We start from the raw sequence: 22,212 nt of genomic DNA, 5'->3' as shown, positions 1-22,212 counted from the left end.
TTAAAATATAAATACTATTTTATTGCCTTTTTAAATGAAGTAAGATTGGATTATAACACTAATTAAGGTGAATTTTTTTAAAAGAAAATTTAAATTTATCTGACTAGTTTTGCCTCTTTTACCTAAAAGGTTTTGTTTTCCAAGATTCTCTAGAAATTTTAGATTTATAAACTTCTTTCTACAGGGGGAAAAAGCTATCAAAACTTATTATGGTATGTAGGAGCTTGCAGTGGAAAACTATTTCTAAAATTGAGTCTATTATTTGTATATGGAAATTAGTAACTGTTAGAAAATGAAATTGTAAATAGGCGATCATCTTGTATAATTTATTTGAATCATTTTTCCATCATGTAGTTGTATTCCCTCCTTACTTCAGCATTACACAACTCTGTAAGTTATTTTCTTGCCTGAGAAATCTTCATTTTACATTTCTTTTCTTTTTTTAAATATTACTTGACTTAAAGTTATGTTTAGAATTGAAGCAAAACTGACTGCCTAAAGAAAATGATTCTTTTTATGGCACTGATGGGTGTGTGTCTTTTGAAAAAATAGTGAAATATGTAATCTTTCTGTTGAAAAGTACAAAAATATCTATGTATATTTAAAAATAATAATCAAGTGAACTCATATTAGAGCTGTCAGGGTCTAGGAATTTTGACAGCACCCCAAATCCTTCCTGCCTCTTTTCTGAATTGATCCCTTTCTTCCTCTAAAGGAAACCACTATCCTATCTTTAGTCATTTATTTATTTGTTGTTCTTTATAGTTTGCCTTGTAGATATCTACTCCTAAACATTATAAACTTAATTTTGTATGCATTTGAACTTTATATTAATGTAATCATATTGATTGTATTCTTTTCTGTCAGCATTGTGTTTGTGAGCTTCATCTTCATTATCACCTAGAAGTGTAGTTAGTATATTTTCATTGTTGCATAGAATTCCATTGTTTGTGTAATTAATTACCATTGTATTGTTAATGGATATATCGGGTATTTCTACATTTTGACTGTTATACACAATGCTGCTGCATATATGCTTTAGTTTTGCTAAGACTTAACTCAGGAGAAGAATTGCTGGGCTGTAGTGTAGTAGGTCTGAATTTTACTAGATAATACCAAACTATACCAAACTATACTATTTCCACTCTCAGGAGCAGCATATGAAAATCTCTGTTCTGCATCCTCATCAACATTTGGTATTGTCAGATTTGACAACCTGATGTTGGTATATTTCTCACTGTGGTTCTTTCTCTGACTACTAATAAATAAGTTTTTTTTTTTTTTTAAGATTGATTTATGCATACGAGAACTGGGGTACAGGCCGGAAGTGTAGGGGGTGAGAGGATTCACCAGGGACAGAGTAGGGAACAGAACAGGCAGATTGACTGAAATACACTGCTGAGGGGAGCAGCGGGCGAGATAGGAGAGGTTTGCTGCGCCTTGTGGGTCACCTCCCTGGCCAGGGATCAAACTTGTGCTGCAGTGGCTGAGGATAGCTTCATAGTGCTGTGACTTAACCCTTTGCGCCATCAGGGAGGCCCTAAATAAGTCTTTTAATAGGTTTATTGGTAATTTGGATTTCTTCTTGTGTTCATGTTCCGATGGATGTCTTTTTTTTTTTTTTTATGTATTTGTAATGCTGTCTGGATGTAGCCATTAGTTGGTTATGGCTATTGCAAATATATTCACATTTTGTGGCTTGTATTTGCATTTTTTTATGGTGTCCTTCTGTGAACAGGAAATTCTTTATTTTAATGTGGTCCAGTTTGTCAGTTTTTTCCTTTTTAGTTAGTACTTTTTGTATTGTGTTTAAGAAGTCCATTACTGATTCAAGATTGTGAAGATAATTCTGTACTGTATTCTGAAAGTGTTATGATTTTGCCTTTTACATTTTTTCCCCATATGTTTACCCAGTTGTCTCAGAACTCAGCATTAGGAGAGAAACTATTTTCCCACTCTTCTACAGTGCCCTATCTATGAAATGACACGTGTTTGTTTTTTCAGTCTATTTTCTTTATTAATCTGTTTCTCTATTTTGTAGCATTATTCCTGTCTTAACTAGAATAGCATTAAAATAAATCTCCGCTACAGTAATACTTCAGTAGTGTTTAGTAATATTCTTGGCCCTTAGTCCTTCTTTATGCATTTTATTTTATTTTATTTTTTTTTTTATAGAGGCATTTTTATTTATTTATTTATTTGTTTGTTTGTTTGTTTTGTTTATACATGCACTGGGTACAGTCAGAAGCGCGGGAGGGTGAGAGAATTCACCAGAGCCAGAGTGGGGAGCAGAGCAGGCAGAAGGACCGAAGTACACTGCTGAGGGGAGCAGCGGGCGGCAGGAGAGGTCTGCGCGCCATGTGGGACCCTCCTCTGGTGGCTGGGAGCAGCCGGGGATCGAACCGACGCTGCAGAGGCCGCGGGCAGCCTCGCAACCCAGCGCTCAACCGCTGTGCCACCGGGGAGGCCCTCTTTATGCATTTTAGATTAGCTTAATTGAGTTTCACAAACTTTTATTGAATTTATATGTTAGTGTTAGAAAATCTAACAAATCTAACATATGATTGAGAATATGATATATATTTAGTTTTTGTTTTCAGCTCTAGGTCTTTTTTTATTATCATCCCTTAATCATGGGTTTTATTTTTCCTCCCCAGAAGTCTTGGGAGCTACTTCAAGTGTGTCTTAATGCTTTGGTTTTCCTGATGGAATTTCCTTTGTTTTGGTTGTTTACAACCTTCAGTGAATCTTCTGAGGAAGGATTCATGGATGGTCCATTTTTCAGGATCTTGCCTTTATGAACATGCAGTTTCATTATAGAATTCTAGTTAAAAAAATAAGCTTTTCTTAGAATTTTAAAGACTTTTCCCCATTCATGATCTTTTGACTTCAAGTGTTGCTGTTGAATGTCCGATGTTACTTGTTTCCTGATCTTTTGTGATCTTTTTCACTTTATAACTTCAAGGATTTTCTTTTTATCCCGTTTGTGGTAATATACTTTGATATATATTTTTAAAGGTTTTTAAAAATTAAAAAGATATTCTTTCATTTTGCTTTACCTTGGTTAGTCCTTTCAATCTGAAGACTCATATCCTTCGGTGAACACTACTATCTTATTTGACTTCTCAGGAACATTTGATCATTTTCCCTTAAAAACTCATCTTTGGCTTTTACTGAAGCAACATTATTTTACACTGTGGAAGTTCTCACAGTATAGTTCTCACCAGCCCACTACCAAGTTTCCAGTCACCATAAACCACCAACCAGTCAGACCCTTCTGTCCATTCTCTCCTACCCTCCTTACCCTTTCATGTAACCACCATTCTGTTGTCAGTGTCTAAAGGTTTGGTTTTTTTCCTTCATAGTATATCATGGTATGAAATCACATGCTGTCTTCCTCCTTCTGATTTATTTCACTTAGCATAATCCCCTCAAGTTCCATCCATGTTGCAAATGGCAAAATTTCATCTTTTTTTTTTTTTTTTAAAATAGCTGAGTAGTTTGGCATTGTGTATATGTACCGCATCTTCTTTATCTACTCATCTGTCATCATTGGGCACTTGGGTTGTTTCCCTTTTTCGGTTATTGTGAATAGTTTTGCAAAAACATAGGGGGTGCATGTCTTTTTGAGTTAGTGTTTTCATATATTTCAGGTAAATTAAGGTCCCCACACTCTCTTGATTTTTCTTCCATCTCTGTGTCTACTCCTCAGACTATTTTCTTGGCTTTTCTTTCTCTTTTTTACTTCTAAGTGTTGGGATTTGGTTGGGCTTGAGTGTAGATCTTTCTTTTCTTCTGAGAGGCCATGCTCTCCTAAGACTTTAATTACTGCCTTAATGCCATTTATGTATTGATCCCATGGTCCCCCTTTTGAAAGTAAGACCCACACATTCAGTTATTAGAGATGTCCATGTGGATATTTCATAGATTCTTTAAACAAGTAGTCCAAAACATGAACTAATTGAGCATGTGATGTCAGCTCCTAATTTAGCACGTGATGTCAGCTCCTAATTTATTGTTTTTCTCCCTTCAGTAATTGACATCTCCATCTACCAGTTGCCTGCACCAGAGACCTTGAGGTCATTCTTAATACTTGCTTCCTTACCCAACAAACCTAGTCAGTCACCAGGGCCTATTAATTCTTTTTATTTTTTTTAAAGATTTATTTATTTATTTATACAAGCACTGGGTATAGTCAGAAGCGCAGGAGGGTGAGAGAATTCACCAGAGACAGCAGAGAGCAGAACAGGCAGAGTGACAAAGTACACTGCTGAGGGGAGCAGCGGGCGGCAGGAGAGGTCTGCGTGCCCCAGGGGCCGGGGATCAAACTGGCACTGCAGAGGCTGTGGGCAGCTTTGCAGCCCAGCGCTCAACCGCTGCACCACCACGGGAGGCCTAGGGCCTATTAATTCTACCTGTAAATGTTTCTTGAACCTGTTGTCTCCTTTCTTTACTGTCACTATACTAGTCATAACTGCTGTTATATCTTACTCAGTCTACTCCAACTTATTAGTGTGTTTCTGGGCTTCACGTAAATGTCCTTGTACACATTGTGCTGGCTTTTTTCAGCATTTCATTGGTGATATTCATTGTTGTTGCATGTTGTAATCATTTGATACTTCTCTTTTGTTCTATAGTATTGTATTTTAGGAAATACTACAATTTATCCATTCTGCTTTGAGTCAACAATTGAATTGTTTCCCTTTTTTTAAGAATTAGATCATGAATATTCCTTTTTTTTTTTTTTAAGATTTATTTATTTATTTATTTATTTATTTATTTATTTATTTATTTATACAAGCACTGGGTACAGTCAGAAGCGCGGGAGGGTGAGAGAATTCACCAGAGCCAGAGCGGGGAGCAGAGCAGGCAGAAGGACCAAAGTACACTGCTGAGGGGAGCAGCAGGCGGCAGGAGAGGTCTACGCGCCATGTGGGACCCTCCTTTGGTAGCCGGGGAGCAGCCCGGGATGGAACCGGCGCTGCAGAGGCTGCGGGCAGCTTCGCATCCCAGCGCTCAACCGCTGAGCCACCAGGGAGGCCCTAGATCATGAATATTCTTACATATTTTGTGTATATATGCTTTCATTTCTGATGGATATATGCCTGGAAATGGACTTCTTAGGTCATTGGGTATATGTATTCTAAACTTCAGAAGATATATATCGCCAGTCTTCCAAAGTGGTTATACTAATTTACATCCCCATCAGTAGGGTATAGGAGTTTCTCAGTTGATCTGTATCCTCACTGATACTTGCTGTTGATATTTGAAACCCTTTATTTTTCTTGAATGTGTGTGTTTGTTTATAACTGTCTGTAAAGTATATGTGTATGTATGTGTGAAAAAGTAAAGTAAATATGACAAACTGTAACAATTGTTGATGCTGGTTGAGAGGTATGTGGATGTTCACTGTTTTGTTCATTCAATTTCTCTATAAGGTTGCATTTTCCAAAATAAAAGCATACTTTAAATACTTTTCTGCACATTATTTTATTTCAGCTATTTTGTAGTTCTTTTTCACATTTTTTCTGTCTCCATATATTCATTCATTTTTCCCTCTCCTTTTGGCTAGGTAACTATTTCTACTCTATGCTGCTAATGTTAGTTGGCATTTATTAAATGCTACACTGTGCTTTGTACTTATTACCACACATAGTCCAAATTCCTAGCACATGCACATCTATGTTTTAAAAGAGTTAACTGACTTGGACTGTAAAAATAACTTTAGCACGCTGGCAGTTCTTTTTTCTTTCCTTTGCAAAAATTTAGTATTTATAATGAGTTCCTTACTTTAACAACTATGCATTTTGGCCCTTTAATTTTATAACTTAGCATAGAAAATGTTTGTATGGACATGATCTTCCTTACAATTTGAAACCTTTTATTTTTCTTGAATTAATTTTCTGAAGTAGTATATTTTTGTCTTATTTTTAATAAAACTTTTTTTGAAAAACATTTTTTTGGTGTGTTTTCACTTTCCATCTTTTCAACTAAGCATTCTATGCACATTTCCTCAGCTTGTCTCTTATACAGTTACCAAGGATGTTTTAGTATATTTATGGTGCTCAGAGTTAGCACGTTCTTTGAAATAAGTAGAAAACTGTGATCCAAGAATTGACAAAACATTTTGGAAATTTCTTTTTTGCAGTAACTTATTACAGACATTCTGTGGTTGGTATTTTGACTGACCACACTAAGGTTTTGAATAAATGCCCAGCATAATACAAATAAAATGTTTGAAAATATAGAGAATATGAAGCATATTCCTTTCCCTGTTGCAGAATCCAGGAAATGACATGAAAATGCTTATTAACAAAAGGATTTCTGTAATACTCTGTAGGCATTATAGGGAGTGTGAGCAGTGGATCTTCATTAGTTGTGAATTCTGTATTTGGGAATTTGTCTACTTGCTAAAATTTATTTATAGCTCCAAATCCATATACACAGTGCTGTCATGTTCATTTGCATACATGTGCAAAACTGCAAAAAATGTGAGTCCCCAGACTCTCACATTCCCAGCTGAGATGAAACAAAGTAATGCTATGTGTTCTTGTTTAAGCTTTCATGCAGAGGTGACCAGAGGATGGAGACTGTGGAGGCCAGTGTAAACTCCATGTATGGCACCTGTTTGGGGGATAATCTCACAGAAGTCATCTGATACTTCCCATTTTCTCTTTTGTAAACTAATATAGAATCTACCAGGATGAGTTGTTACTAAGATTTAAGATTATGACCTATATGAGGAGTGTGTGTGTGAGAGAGTATATGCAGTGGTTGTATAGTATTTACTAATTCAGTATTTGCAGCAACCTTATAGAACATAACTAACATAACATAACTAACATAACTAACACTTGAAAATCAAGTGTATGTCTTTGTTAAGTGATACTGAGTAATTTTACTTATTTTCTTAGTGTTGAATATCCTTATACACTGGGCAATTTGATTCTTATTTTGGTGGGAGGAAGCCCTTACCCTTGAGATTATGTCATCTAAATAAATGAATATTTAAAGTACTCACTCACATCACCCAGGAAATAATCACTGTTAAAATTAGAGTAGTATAAAAATGTAATTTTTACCTTATTTTATTTAGAACCTGAAACCAGGTAAGGAATCTCAGATAAGTTATGTTTCCCTGCAGCCTCCTATTGGGTTACGTAAAGTGACCAAGTTCATTTCATGATTCATTAAAATAAGAGCATTGTGATTTTTAGGTTATTATGGCTGATCTTTGAAAACTTTTTATCAGTAGAAACTATATGTTCTTTAAATCCACATTTGAAAATTTCTTAATTCCATTGCTGTTTTTATATTTGTTTAGTTATTTCTTTAAGTCTTTTTATGAAGGTTTTTTTATGCTTTAGATAATGCAATTTTTAAAAAGATATATTTATTTATTTATGCATACAAGAACAAGAACGGGGTGTAGGCCAGAGGTGTGGGGGGTGAGAGGATTCACCAGAGACGGAGTGGGGAGCAGAACAGGCAGATCTATTGAAATACTCTGCTGAGGGGAGCAGCGGGTGAGGCAGTCTGAGAGGTCTGCTGCCTCATGTGGGTCAGCTCCCTGGCTGAGGATCGAACTAGTTGCAGTGGCTGTCAATAGCTTGATAGTGCTGAGATTTTAACCCCTATACCACCAGCGAGGCCCCTAGAACTTTTAACACTTTATTTTTAAGTTTATTTGTACAGTTTCACACATTTATCAGTGTCTATTTTAGGTTTAGTTAGCAATAGTGTAAGTGGCACTATACTTTCTAATGTAGCATTTTTTACTTATATTAAGCCAAAGGGTAGCATTGTTGGTTTAATCAGTATACGCAGGAGGATGGAATAATAGAATTTGTTACTTTAAAGAATTTGAGAGATTATTTATTTTAATTTTTCCCCTTCGTGCCATTCCATTGACAAGTTAAAGACACATGTTTAAAATCTCTTACACATCGGTAGAAGCATGCAGGAGCAGGATGTCTCTTGACGTCACAGTGTCCTTGGTCCTCTACCTCAGATTTTATAGTGTTCCTTTCAAAGACAGTTTCTTGGTCTCTTTATTCCCAAAGTGTTACATTCAAATGTGAGAAGGATTTATCTCTTACTGGCTTATTTCTTCTAATTTAGGGTAGGATAAATTTTAATTATTGACCCAATTGTCCTATCTTTCTTAGACAAACTTGATATGCCCTATCTCACAAGTTGTGAAAGATTTTCCTTTTGAACATACCTGTGATTGGGCCGTGTTTTATGGAAGGATGCCCAGTGTTGTTGGGTCAGGTGGTGGTCATGCTGCCATTGCCTGTGCATGTCATACAATGACCTTTTAATCATAAACTATTTATGAATCTTTTGAAGAAAGAATGTGAATCCTGGTTGTTACCAAAAAATCTTTTTTTAGCACCTGTGGTAAAATCAAGAAAGTATTATCATTACAATCACAAAATGTGAGTCAGTGGCGTCAAAGAAAATTTTGGAGACAGTGGTGGAGTAGCACAACTGAGAAATGCTGAATCACCAAAGTTTTTAATGGCTGGAGAATGATATTATGTGGAAAGACCATCATTAAATAACTCAGTCATTAGATAATTGTGAGTAAAAATGTGATTCAGAGTCAAATTTAAATAGGGAGTATTTAACTTTTTTTGGTATGCACAGGGATGATAAATATACAGTAACTGTTTTGTTTAACTATATCCAAAAGAACTTAGGTATAACATAAAAATTCTAAATGATAAAGTATTGTCATAGTTTAATTGGTAGTTTTTCTTTCTTAGTAGAATATAAGATAAGGGCTCACCTTAAAAGTCACCCTAGATTTCATCAAATAGGGTAGATTAGAATATTCTTTTAGAGGAGTAGTGTTGACCAGTATAGTTATTTTTTAACCCACAGCATAGGCTCTGAATCCTAAACATTAGTGTTAATTAATTCGTATTTCTTTTCAACAAAATTTTTTCTAAAGAAGAAAAATATAGCAATTAACAACTTAGGAAAAATTCCTAGATACAGGCTGATACCTTGCTTTGTTCATTCTTTTCATCGTCATCTCCAAGGCTAGGTCCCTAAGAAATATCTCATGTACTGATTTTGAGTACTTTATTACTTCTGTAAAAATAATACATGTCCATTAAAAATCAATATGAAAAATACAGAAAAAGTAAAAAGCTTCATCTGCTTCAACTCCACCATTCTCATTATACTTCCCCAGACATTTCTTGTGTCTTATCCATGTGTGAAAATGAAAGTGTAGTTTTTGTAAAATTACATACCATTCATGTTTAGTAACTTGCCTTTTTTCCCCCATTCAGCAATGTGTTGTGGCTTCTGTTCAGTTAGTTTGATTGATTGACTAATTGATTAACCAACTAATTTTAATGGTAACATAATTTTTTCATTGTGTGCTGAATGATATAAGCAGGCTCCTGTTAATGAACATTTAGACAGATTCAATTTTACTTACTGTGAATAGCACTTTAATAAATTGTTTTGTGTATGTTTTTATTTTGTAAAATCTTTTTTTTTTAAAAAGATTTATTTATTTATTTATACAAGCACTGGGTACAGTCAGAAGCGCGGGAGGGTGAGAGAATACACCAGAGCCAAAGCGGGGAACAGAACAGGCAGAAGGACCAAAGTTCACTGCTGAGGGGAGCAGTGGGTGTGGCAGGGAGAGGTCTGTGCGCCATGTGGGACCCTCACCGGCAGCAGGGGATGGAACCGGCGCTGCAGAGGCTGTGGGCAGCTTCGCAGCCCAGCGCTCAACCGCTGTGCCACTGGGGAGGCCCTATTTTGTAAAATCTTCTATTGATAAATTCTAAATGTAGGCTGGGACGCTTGTTGAAACACTACTAACTTGAAAGTTTGATTTATTTTTTTCTTTTAAGATGGTAGCTATAGTTTTGCTAAAGTTATGATAACACATATCAAGCTAAAATGTCTTTAAAAAACTAAATTATTCTTTTATGATCTGCTCCCTAACTTTCAAAAATGATCTTGAATTTTACTGTATACTTGGAAATTTTTTATTTGTAGTAAATGAAAGTGAGAACTTACTCAGTCAAAGAAAGAAAATGGAAAAATCAAAGTATTAAAAACAAAGAAAAATGTACAAATTGATAGGAGCATAGGGAAACAAGAAAGGGGAATGATTAAAGAAAGGACTTTGGAAACAGATCTGGATTTGAATCCTGATTCTGTCTCTTACAAGTTAGGTGACCTTGAGGAATCTTTTTAATCTCTCCAAGTTTATCCTTTAAAGTAGGGGTAGTAATATATCATGGATTTGTTGCAAGGATTAGTAATAGTAATAATTACAGCTAACATTTTTGAATCCTTGCTCTATACAGGAGACATTGAAGTAAATGTTTATATGTAACCTCAAACCCCTTACTTCCACCTCCTTGTTAAATATTTTATTAATTCTCACCAACTTATGAGATGTAGAAAACTTTTACTGAGGAGAAAAGTTAAACAGGGAGAGGTTTTAAGTTGTCCTAAGTAACACAGATTAGTAAGTGGCAAATCAGAATTTGAACCCTGAGGGGAGCCTATCCCTTATGCACTTGGCACAGCATGCATTGGTTAGAATTTATGTTTAGATTGTCTTTTAAAAAAAAGTTTGTCAAGAATATGAGAAAGCAAGTCTTTGGGAGAAAAGTTTAACATAACACCTATCTGACTAGGGCTATTCAAAATATATAAAGAACTCCTAAAAGTCAGCAGTTGATTACAAAATGGGCAAAAGATCTGGATAGACACCTTAACAAAGAAGATATGCAGATGAGCAGTAAACATATTAAAAAGATGCTTGACAACATATGTCATGCAAATTAAAACAAGGAGATACCTCTGCATACCTATTTAGAGTGACAAAACTCCCACAAATGCTGGTGAAAATAAATGTCACTTTGGAAGACTGGGTGGTTAGGGTCTTATAAAACTAAATATGCTCTTTACCACATGATTCAGTGATTACACTAAAAACTTATGTCTACAGAAAAACCTGCATGTGGATATTGATAGCAGTTTTATATGTAATTGCAAAAACTTGGAAACAACCAAAATTTTATTAGGCAAGTGGATAAACTATGGCATATTTATATAATGGACTGTCATTCAGTGCTAGAAAGAAATGAACGAGCACATCATGAAAAGACATAGAGAAACCTAAAATATATGTTACTAAGTAAAACAGGCCAATCTGAAAAGTTCCATTCAGAGAAAGCTGAACTATTGAGGCAGTAAAAAGATCAGTGGTTGCCAAGGGTTAGGAAGAAGGGAGGTATGAATAGTCAGAGCAGAGAGGAGTTTTAAGCCGTGAAGCTGTCCTACATGGATACATGTCATACATTTGTCAGAACTTATAGGATGTACTCCAAGAGTGAATGCTTGTATAAACTGTGACTTTTGGGTGATAATCATGTGTCAGTGTAGGTTCATTAATTGTGGCAAGTACATCCCTCTGATGTGGGATGTTGATAGTAGGGAAGGCTGTGCATGAGTAGGGATGGGAAGTATATGGGAATTATCTGTACTTTTCATTCAGCTTTGCTGTGAACTTAAAATTACTCAAAACAAGTTTATATAAAATAATTTAAAAAAGAGAATGCATTGCAAATGTGATTTCTCTGATATTGTCATTTTTAGGCCCAGAATAAAGAGACCAATGTTTTAGCTGCTGCAAAGGTGATTGACACCAAATCTGAAGAAGAGCTTGAAGATTACATGGTGGAGATAGATATATTAGCGTCTTGTGATCACCCCAATATAGTCAAGCTTCTAGATGCTTTCTACTATGAGAACAATCTTTGGGCAAGTATTTTCAGTTTGTTTATAGGAGTAGCCAGAATGAGTTAATTGTCAGAAAGAGAGATACACTGTGAAAGGTTATTTTATATGTTACATAATCTCTTCACTTATGTTACTTATGAGTAGATCTGCTGATGATAGGGTAATTAACAACATAATTATTCTTGGCCTCAGCGGATGTACAGATGTCTGTTTCAGATTGTACCATATTCTATGGTTTGGCATTGGACAATTTGGCTAGAATATTAAATTTCCTAAATTACGAAATTAAATGGTGACTCTTATTTGTAATTTAAATTTAAGCATATTTATAATTTTTTAAAGTTTTTGTTTTAGAATAATCTCTTATCTTAAACTTTTGTTAATATTGTAGTGAATTATAAAATACTTACTTGAAATGTTAAATATTTATCATATATTATTTGGCTTAACTTTAGTACATCATGTAATGCCTGATGTAGTGCAATGCCATATGTTGAGCAGTAAACATATTAAAAGATGAGGAAATACTAGGCATACATAGATACAGAAATAAAACATTTTTTGATTCTTTTACTGCTACTAGGGACTTGAATAAATAAATTTACCTTTATGAATTTGTTTATTCATCTGTAGGATATGTAATGTTGTACCTCTTAAATTATTTTTCAAATAGTATAATGAATTTGAAAATAATTTGTAATTGGGAACACCTATAAATAAAATAAAGTGGTATTTATTTTATTTTATAAAGTGGCAGAGGGGAAACAAGCAGGAAATTGTGTGACTTGTTATGATATCTAATTGAAAAAAGTTATCTATAGTTATATTTATGATAATATATTTCTTTAGAAATATATTTCTTTAGAAATATATTCTTGCAGAATGCTTCTGGAGAGCATAGTGAAAATTAACTCCTAGGCAGTTAATAAATAAATAAGATTGTTACTTGAGACTATTGCAAAATAAAAATTTCAACAACTGTATGGGGCATTCTAGTGTAGAGAGATATTAATCAAAGAATCAATAAATATTAAAATTATAACTATGATATGGTTAAGAAGGAAAGGTCCTTTGTGGTATGTACCAGCGAAACCCAGGAAGACATCCATCAGGAAATGATGATTGAGCTAGGATCTGAAGTTTATGTGTGTGTATTTTTATGTATTTAAATTTCATTAATTTTTGTTTTTATACATTTAATTTTTACTTTTTTACTTTTAAAAAAGATTTTATTATTTTTGCATAGAAGAACTAGGGTGCAGGCCCCCAGAGGTGTGGCGGGAGGGGGGAATTAGAAGATTCATTAGACACAGAGTGGGGAGCAGAACTGGCAGATCTACTGAAATACACTGCTGAGGGGAGCAGTGGATGAGACAGGAGAGGTCTGCTGTGCCATGTGGGTCAGCTCCCATTGATCTCAGACCTTCATGGTGGTAGTGCTGAGACTTAACCCCTAGGCCACCAGGGAGGCCCATATTTAATTTTTAGCTAAAAAAAGTCTTTTTTCTTATATTTCAGAAGTTTCCATATTTATTCCTGTTACTGAAGTTAAAAAATTGATTTGATGACTTACATCATTACAGTTACTTTAAAAATGTGTAAGAAAATCTTTCAATTTTGATGAAATATGTATATAGTGCTCTCTTGAACAGAAATTCTGTTAATTTTAGAGAAGCAGGGATGCTAAAAATGGTGATTAAAAAAATATACATAAACAAAAAATAAAAATATACTTCCAGTGTGTTCTCTTTGTGCTTTCCTAACTGTGTATCTTTAAGGCTTACAACTATTTTGACATAGAAAATCCTTATGGTCAGCATAATAGTATTTCTGTAATCTAGATTGATGTTTATTCCTTTATCTTTTTTTGTAAATTGAAAAAAAATTATCAAACGCAATGTAGTGTTAGACATGTGGTTTTTTATTTGCCTGCAGATCCTCATTGAATTTTGTGCAGGTGGAGCAGTGGATGCTGTGATGCTTGGTAAATACTTTTTGTTTGTTATATTTTCATCTTAAATTATACTTAATAAAAAACAAAGTATTTCCAACGTTTATACATATATATCTTTCACTTTTAGGTGAAGTCCAATAAATAAGAAATCAGCTTAGTTATTTTTATATTCCTGGATAATTTAATGATTTGAAAAAAGAAATGTTGACTATAATGTAAGGAAAGTAATCTTTGTGGATAGATAGTTCTTCTAAAATAAATTTGCTTAGTAGTGATGCTAAAGGTGTATACTCTGCTGATTTGTTTTCAAGGTATAAATATACAGATTTGTTTTCTTTTCCCTTGTAGAACTTGAGAGACCGTTAACTGAATCTCAAATACAAGTAGTTTGTAAACAGACTTTAGAGGCATTGAACTACTTACATGATAATAAAATCATCCACAGAGATCTAAAGGCTGGCAACATTCTTTTTACCTTAGATGGAGATATTAAATTAGGTAAGTTTAGTCACTTAAACAATACACTTTTGTGCTCTGTGATTTCCCCCTGTATGTATGTGACTTAATATTGTTTTGTTATGACTCAAATTTATGTGCAACACGGAGAATAATTCCATGTTAATTTTTAAAATACTTCCTTAGTGAAATAAGTATTCATTAATTTCCAGATTTCCTAATTAAGGAACATAATATAAAGTCACTTTAAAAGAAAGTAAGAAAGGAAATGTCTTTATTTTCAAGAAGGTGAGCTTTAAAAATTAACTGGTTAATTCTTTTTTTTCCTCGAATTTTTGTGTGTAGACTTAATACTTATGTATATAATACATTTAGAATATGACATAGTCTGTAAAACTGCTAACTTAGCTTTATCTTCATTTCCAAAACTCATATCTATCCATATGATCCAGCAGTTCTACTTCTAGGTATTTTCCTAAATGACACAGAAACATTAATTCTAAAGGGCACCTGTACCCCTATGTTTATAGCAGCACTATTTACAATAGCTAAGCTTTGGAAACAACCCAAATGCCCAAAAATAAATGACCAAGAAGATGTGGTATATATACACCATGGAATATTACTCAGCAATCAAAAAAGATAAACTCATGCCATTCTCAGCAACATGGATGGAGCTAGAAGGGATCATGCTCAGCAAAATAAGCCAGAAAGAAAAAGAAAAATACCGGATGGTCTTACTCATAGCAGTAATTTAGAAAACCTAAATAAGGGACCAGGAAAAAGACTAATTATAACAAAGAAAAAATCAAAATCAACAAGCAACCATAAACCAGAGACACACTTCGGGGGGGGGGCTGGGGAGAGGAAGCATTAGGATCAAAATAAGGGGGGGTGCAATTGTATGGGGAATATAACCAAAATGAAAATGCATACATTATGCAAAAATTAAAAAAAATAAAACTCATGTCTAGTGGCTAGTGGGTTTCTTTTTCAGTGTTTCATTTTATACTGTACTTTTATAGGTAAGTATTTTTTTAAAGTTTGCTGAAATTTATTATTTTCTTATATATATATACACACATATATTTTACATCATTTTTCATTTTTGTGCAATGTATGCTTGTATGCTTTCTCCTTTTAGGTGTAGTCCCTGTAAAATTCCCACCACCACTTCACCCATGCACCATCACCATAGTCCCTTGTGCTCTTCTCTCCTGTTTTGACTCCTCTTCCTCCCCCTCCCTTGCAGAATGTCTCTGATTTATGGTTGTCTGCTCGTTTTGTTTTTTGTTTATTATTATTGTAAATTGTTATTTTTTTCTCCTGAGCTCTTATTTGGTTCCTCTATATTCCTCCTATAAGTCAAACTATCTGATATTTTTCTTTTTCCTTCTGGCTTATTTCACTGAGCATAATCCCTTCTAGCTCCATCCATGTTGCTGAGAATGGCATCAGTTTATCTTTTTTGATAGCTAAATAGTATTCCATTGTGTATATATACTAGATAGGTATTTTGACTAAACAAAGTACGCTTGAAAAGGATGCCTGAAATCAATATAAGAAATAGGATTTTTAGTTTTATGCTTTATACTGAGGGAATAAATGATAACTTTATAAGAAGAAATAGATTTTAGATGGGAAACTAATTGATTTCATATAAACACATACAATGGAACATATAATCCTCTTTAAGAAGACCCATGATATGAATTAAAATAAAGTCTGGTGATGAAGTCCAAATTTGTATATTTTGGAAGGATATTAAAAGGAAAAATATTTTCAAAGGCCACATTGATACCATTGATCATAGTGATTTTACTTTACTTTGTCGTGACACCTGAACTGAATTTTAATCTTTTTATTTTGAAATAAACGTAGATGTAGAAAATCATATAATTGTGTAGCTTACTACTTTTTAACTTTGTAGACATGTTAAACATTAATCTTTCAATATTATATATATTTTATATATTATATATGGTATGAGATGATTTATGCAGCATTAGGATTTTATGGTACAAATGGCTGTTTGAGTTCCGAGTTGAAAAGGTGGGATTAACAACTCATAAAGCTGTAATTTTGCTGTTCTCTGCCCTTTAAGTCAGAAAACATGACTTCCAGTTTTACAAACAGACTTTCTTTGTAATACAATTTTGTGAGGAAGCTGGCAAGACATATGCTGTCATAAATGCTGCTATGGTGTAATTTGTTTTTCACACTTTATGAAAATATTTATGTGTTAATTTAATTAGAGCACATGTACAAGTTTGCATTTTTTTTGAAGTGGACATACTGGTCTATTTTAAAGTTACTATTTTTTTCAATTCTGGAAAATTATGATTTGAAGATGTGTTAAAATGGTGGTATTAAATGTTTTAATGATGACATCTTTTCTTTGGCAGTTTATTTTTTGGGGGGTGGTAGAAAGAGAGTAGTCAAAATTAGGATGGTGGAGATGTTATTTCTCTTTCTGTTTATCCTACCCTTAAATAAGAATGGCCATATTAAGTACTTGTACTGATTTTCCTCTATATTGAACTACAGTGAATCTTGCTTGAAAGTTATCATTAATACTTCTGTGTGATTGTTTATTTTAAGCGGATTTTGGTGTATCAGCTAAAAACACAAGGACGATTCAAAGAAGAGATTCTTTTATTGGCACACCATATTGGTATGTATTCAGTTTTATGGATTTACGGTATTAGATATGTCAGTAATTATTGCTCATTAATTTTGTCTATATAATCAATTATTCTGTATATATTTAATGAGATTTACGATCACTTGTTAAGTTAAACATCTTAACTTTCAATGTCCTGTTTTCATAGGATGGCTCCTGAAGTGGTCATGTGTGAAACGTCTAAGGACAGACCTTATGATTACAAAGCTGATGTTTGGTCCCTGGGTATCACTTTAATAGAAATGGCAGAGATTGAACCACCTCATCATGAATTAAATCCAATGCGAGTGTTGCTAAAAATAGCAAAATCTGAACCACCTACATTAGCGCAGCCATCAAAATGGTAAAATATTCTAAACAAAGCTTTTTAAGAATCAAAACTTGATCTTTTATTCTTCCAGTTTTCCAAGGCTATTTAAATTTAGGTACGTGGTGGGAAGACTGTGAATTAGAAAACTGAATTTTGGTATATTTTCAAGACTTAAATATCATACAACTCTTATGACTAGTTTTCCTAGTGTATTTCAAAGTATCAGTGATTTGAGTTTTGCGTGAAAACAGTTATTTTCTGTACCATGAGAAAGTGAAGCATGTATGTGATTGATCTACATTTGTGGAATTTAATATTATAGAATTTTTGTGATTTGTCACACTTGTGAATATTTCGCTGTATCTCAGTGTCTAAAACTATGAACCTGTTTACATCTGTTTCTAACTTGTATTTTTTAATAACTTACAAAATCTTAATATTCTTATATACAGGTTCTCTTATGTTAAATAAATACTATTATATAATGAAACATAAGACTAATTTATCTGAATTTTGTTTGATTTTAATAATAAGAAAGTAAGATAAAATGTTAAATTTTTATTTTGAAGGTCTTCAAATTTTAAGGATTTTCTAAAGAAATGCTTGGAAAAGAATGTGGATTCTAGGTGGAATACATCTCAACTACTGCAGGTAGGATAAGACTAATATGACAACAGCAAACCATAAAATTGTTTTAACATCTCTTCAAGAAAATACAATCTCAGATTTGTTCAATATACTCTCTTTCTGCTGACTTTCCCTGTGGAAGTTCAAAATACACTGTAGCAGTAAACATTCGCTATACAAACCTATGTGCTGCTGTTACAAGAAGACTTTTATAAATCTTTCTTCCTTTGCCTTTTTTGATTCAGTTTGTGTCCGTTTCATTTTGTTTGTTATTTCTATTTTGTAACTCCAGCTACTAGAAAACAAGTTCCTTTGGGGCAGGTACCATAAGCTAATTAATTTTTTTAATGTCTCTTACAATGAGATAAATGATCAGTAAATATTGCTGACTTTCAAAAAATGGTGGCAAAGTGATTGGATAATTATAAACAGAATCTGTTTGTAATATGTGAAACAAGAATTTGCAAATAATTAACATTATAAGTGGACAAATAGAATGACAAATCTTGAAGCAGTTACTGTTACGTTGAGATGTGGTATAACATCTTAATTTTAGTGTTCTAGATTGATCTGTTTATCTGGGGTATAAAGCAGGAAGAATTGCCACGTTCTTTGTAACAAGCGTATCCCTGGTATACATTTTCTTTTATTGTCTCACTAACCCCACATTTGAAGACTTTGGTCTATGACAGACACTTAAATGCTGTGTATGCAGAGATCTACAGGTCTTCATACTCTTAAGAATGTTAGAAACTATATCATAAAAGCAAGTGTTTGTAGATTCTTTTAACAAAATTTTAAAGCTTTTTGTAATTCTTTTATTGAGGCTTTATACAGGATTTAGATGTATTGTTACTTGTTAGTAAGAACTAGTACTGTACTAACTTAAAATTTGCATTAAATGTTAATTTAATTTTAGATTTTGAAATTTTCAAACATAGACAAGCACCTATACATACTACCCAGAAGTAATGTGTTATCATTTTTGATATATTTTTTTTAAGATTTATTTATTTATTTATACAAGCACTGGGTACAGTCAGAAGCGCGGGAGGGTGAGAGAATTCTCCAGAGCCAGAGCGGGGATGCAGAGCAGGCAGAAGGACCGAAGTACACTGCTGAGGGGAGCAGCGGGTGGCAGGAGAGGTCTGCGCGCCATGTGGGACCCTCCTTCGGTGGCCGGGGAGCAGCCGGGGATCGAACTGGTGCTGCAGAGGCTGCGGGCAGCTTCGCAACCCAGCGCTCAACCACTGCGCCACCGGGGAGGCCCCATTTTTGATATATTTCCTTCATATTCTTTTTTAAAAGGTACACAATGCAGTTTCAGGTCATCCCTACTCCTACTCAGTCTTTTTTCTCCCTTTTTCCAGATTTAACATTATCTGAAATTGTATTTTCCCTACCCATGGATTTGTTTTAATCACATAATAATGTGCATTTTTATGTGTTTGAACTTACTTTGCAAGCAAGCATTTTAACTATTACTGAGTATGTTCTTTTTAATGATCACCAGCATCCCTTTGTTACTGTTGATTCCAACAAACCAATCCGAGAATTGATTGCAGAGGCAAAGGCTGAAGTAACAGAAGAAGTTGAAGATGGTAAAGAGGAAGAGGATGATGAGGAAACAGAAAATTCTCTGGTGAGTATTTAGAATGAATATTTCATTTGGGTATTTTTCAGAATTGGATTTTGAGGTACAATTACACCTATATTGAGGATTAATTAAAGGGTTACCATACAAAATCTAACTTTAGAGTGTTTAATAGCAAGTTTACTCTTTGTTACACATTTTTGTCATATTATGTGGAGATTTATCTGTTCTTTAAGTTATTTTGATAACTTCAGTTAATGATCAAGTTACTACATCATTATATTTATAAAACATTGCATTAGTTACCATCTTGAAACTATGTTTTAACACTAAAAATGTGTAAAATCTTTTTTCAGCCAATACCTACAAGTAAACGTGCCTCCTCTGACCTTAGTATTGCTAGCTCTGAAGAAGATAAACTTTCACAGAACACTTGTATTTTGGAATCTGTCTCTGAAAAATCAGAACATAATACTTCTGAAGATAAATTTAATAGCAAAGTTCTTAATGAAAAACCCATCGTCGATGAATCAGAAAAAGCTATGGAGGGTACTCATGAACATGTTAACAATAATCATTTAGAAACTATGTCTGCACTCCATCAAGAAGGAACAATTATTAAGGAAAATGGGAGAGAGGAGAAGAGACCCAAGCTTGAAAGTCTACCTGTTACAGAAGACCAAGCAACTGTGCACATTAATTCAGTTAATGAAGAAAAAGAGAATAATATAGTGATAACTTTAGAAACAAATATTGAACAGACTCTGAAACCTGAGGAAGAAAGGGATCAGGAAAAGCAAAGGATGTTTGAAAATAAGGTTATAACATCTGAAGAAATTAAAGATACTACTGTCCAAACAGTGGATTTATTTTCTCATGAGACTGGAGAAAAAGAAGCAGATATTCAGGCAATTGGTAATGAAGTGGAGCTTACAAAGGAAGATACCCAAGAGAAATTGGGAGATGACAAAATTCAAAAAGATGTGATCAGGGATGCAAGTGATGCAATAGGAACAAGTGAGGCAGTAAATGTTGCTCAGGAGGCAGCTGAAAATAATGCTGAAGATGCTCAGAGTAGTGATGGGGAAGGAGTGGTTGAAGTAAGTGAGGAATTAGTCAGTAAGTCCATGGAGGGTCCCAAGGTCTGGGGTACTGAGGAAGTTCCTACTAAAGAAATTGTTGAAATTAAGGAGATAGATCAAAAATCTGTAGAAGGTAGAAGTGAGGAACAATTAATCAACAGTTCAGAGAACATTGTGGAGAGCAGTGAGGAACCAGGAACAAATGAAGTTGCGGCAATTACTGAGTCAAGTAGCACTGAAGAAATAGAGGTCAGAAGTGCTGTGATTCATGCTGACCAGAAGGCTGTAGGAAGTGAAACTCTGGATGCTCATAAAGCTACTACTCAGATAGATACAGAGCAAAAAGAAATTCCATGTGAAGTGCCAATTAAAATAGAACCCCAAGTTACTGCTGCTTCACAACCCGGTGAACCTCAGCTTGTTCCAATACCCATTATTAATATCAACCCCGAAGATGCAGAAAATAAAAGGGAAACAAGTGCTTTATCAAAAACTGAAGCCATCTTGCCAGAATCTGAGAATCAAAAGGAAAATGATACTGATTCAGGCACCGGGTCCACTGCTGATAATAGCAGCATTGACTTGAATTTATCCATCTCTAGTTTCCTAAGCAAAACTAAAGACAGTGGATCCATATCTTTACAAGTAAGTATACTTTGACCCTTGTTTGGGTTTTTCTTTGTCATTTTGGAGTTTAAGTGAATCTGATGTTTTGTAAGTAAAACAGCACAAATCAGTATAGTATTAGCTCTATAAAATTCTTAAGGCCTGTGAAAACAATCAGAAAGACCCACCAGGAGAGATTCTGGATGTGATCTTTAAATTTTTTGGTTTTCACCAGCTTAATATAAACAGTATAATATAGTTGCTTAGTATGATATGAATTCACTTCTTGCACATATTTAGATACTATTTTATCAGGAATTAATTATAATGTGAAAGAATTGAGAAATTGAATGAGTGATATCCTTTTAGAACATTTAGGGTATAACTAGTTCTTGGTGACTGCCAGTCTTAACCACTTCGGTCGTAGCCATCAGTCATAACTGCTATGAGAATCATTTTGGGAAAAGAAACAAAACCTAAACCAAAACTTGGAACTCTTAGAGCTTAATTTTTAAATCTTAGTGTGCTTAATAGTTACTAGAAGGAGCTATGTAGAAGTCTAGGGTGGACCCAAGTATTTCGCATTTGTAACAAAAGATTCCATGAATTCTGATACAGTTGAGTGATAAGAGACTCTGGGTTGACAGTAGAAAAGAAGCTAGTGAAAAGCAGAAACAACTTAGGGTAACTGGCCTTTGGGAAAGGACTTTAGGGCATGGCTGATTAATCTGTCCCAAATGTATTGCCTAGATTGTCATCAATTTTCAGTTTTTGTTTCATTGAAATTCCATGAATCCAAAGTTTATTCACTGGCTTAATGGAATTTATAAGAAATCAAATCCTTCTATGAGAATTACGGAGATAATACTTTGGATACTTTTAGAAGCTAAAGAAATGGAAAAATTAGAAGTTATGGGAGGAAGATCTGTTTTTGGAGCATGCTCACTTTAAAATTTAAAGAAGCCTGGATAAGGTGCTATATAGTCTAGGACTTATGGAGAAGCGTATGCATATCTTGGGATCCTGGAGAATGCAATAGTAAGAGGGTGTGGAAAGGTGATTGGAAAGTGTCAAAGACAAATTTTAAAATTTGAATGCATTTTGGGCCTCCCC

The 22,212-nt window shown here is 34.0% G+C and overlaps 1 protein-coding gene across 2 annotated transcripts in view; it reads left to right on the top strand.

The window, feature by feature from the left end:
- SLK (STE20 like kinase) overlaps window positions 1-22,212 on the top strand; it is a 49,272-nt gene that overhangs the window by 3,232 nt on the left and 23,828 nt on the right. For both annotated transcript variants that reach the window (XM_037497972.2, XM_037497973.2), the window contains exons 2-9: window positions 11,644-11,808; window positions 13,723-13,771; window positions 14,090-14,239; window positions 16,799-16,871; window positions 17,029-17,223; window positions 17,760-17,841; window positions 19,331-19,459; window positions 19,768-21,138. In XM_037497972.2, coding sequence (XP_037353869.1) covers window positions 11,644-11,808; window positions 13,723-13,771; window positions 14,090-14,239; window positions 16,799-16,871; window positions 17,029-17,223; window positions 17,760-17,841; window positions 19,331-19,459; window positions 19,768-21,138 — 2,214 coding nt within the window. The remainder of the gene's footprint in view (window positions 1-11,643; window positions 11,809-13,722; window positions 13,772-14,089; window positions 14,240-16,798; window positions 16,872-17,028; window positions 17,224-17,759; window positions 17,842-19,330; window positions 19,460-19,767; window positions 21,139-22,212) is intronic.

The sequence above is a fragment of the Talpa occidentalis genome, unplaced genomic scaffold, assembly GCF_014898055.3.
Source record: "Talpa occidentalis isolate TD23 unplaced genomic scaffold, MPIMG_talOcc4v2.1 talOcc4.8, whole genome shotgun sequence".
Lineage (NCBI taxonomy): Eukaryota > Metazoa > Chordata > Mammalia > Eulipotyphla > Talpidae > Talpa > Talpa occidentalis.
Note: the sequence above shows the minus strand (reverse complement) of the source record. Positions and strands in the feature narration are given on the sequence as shown.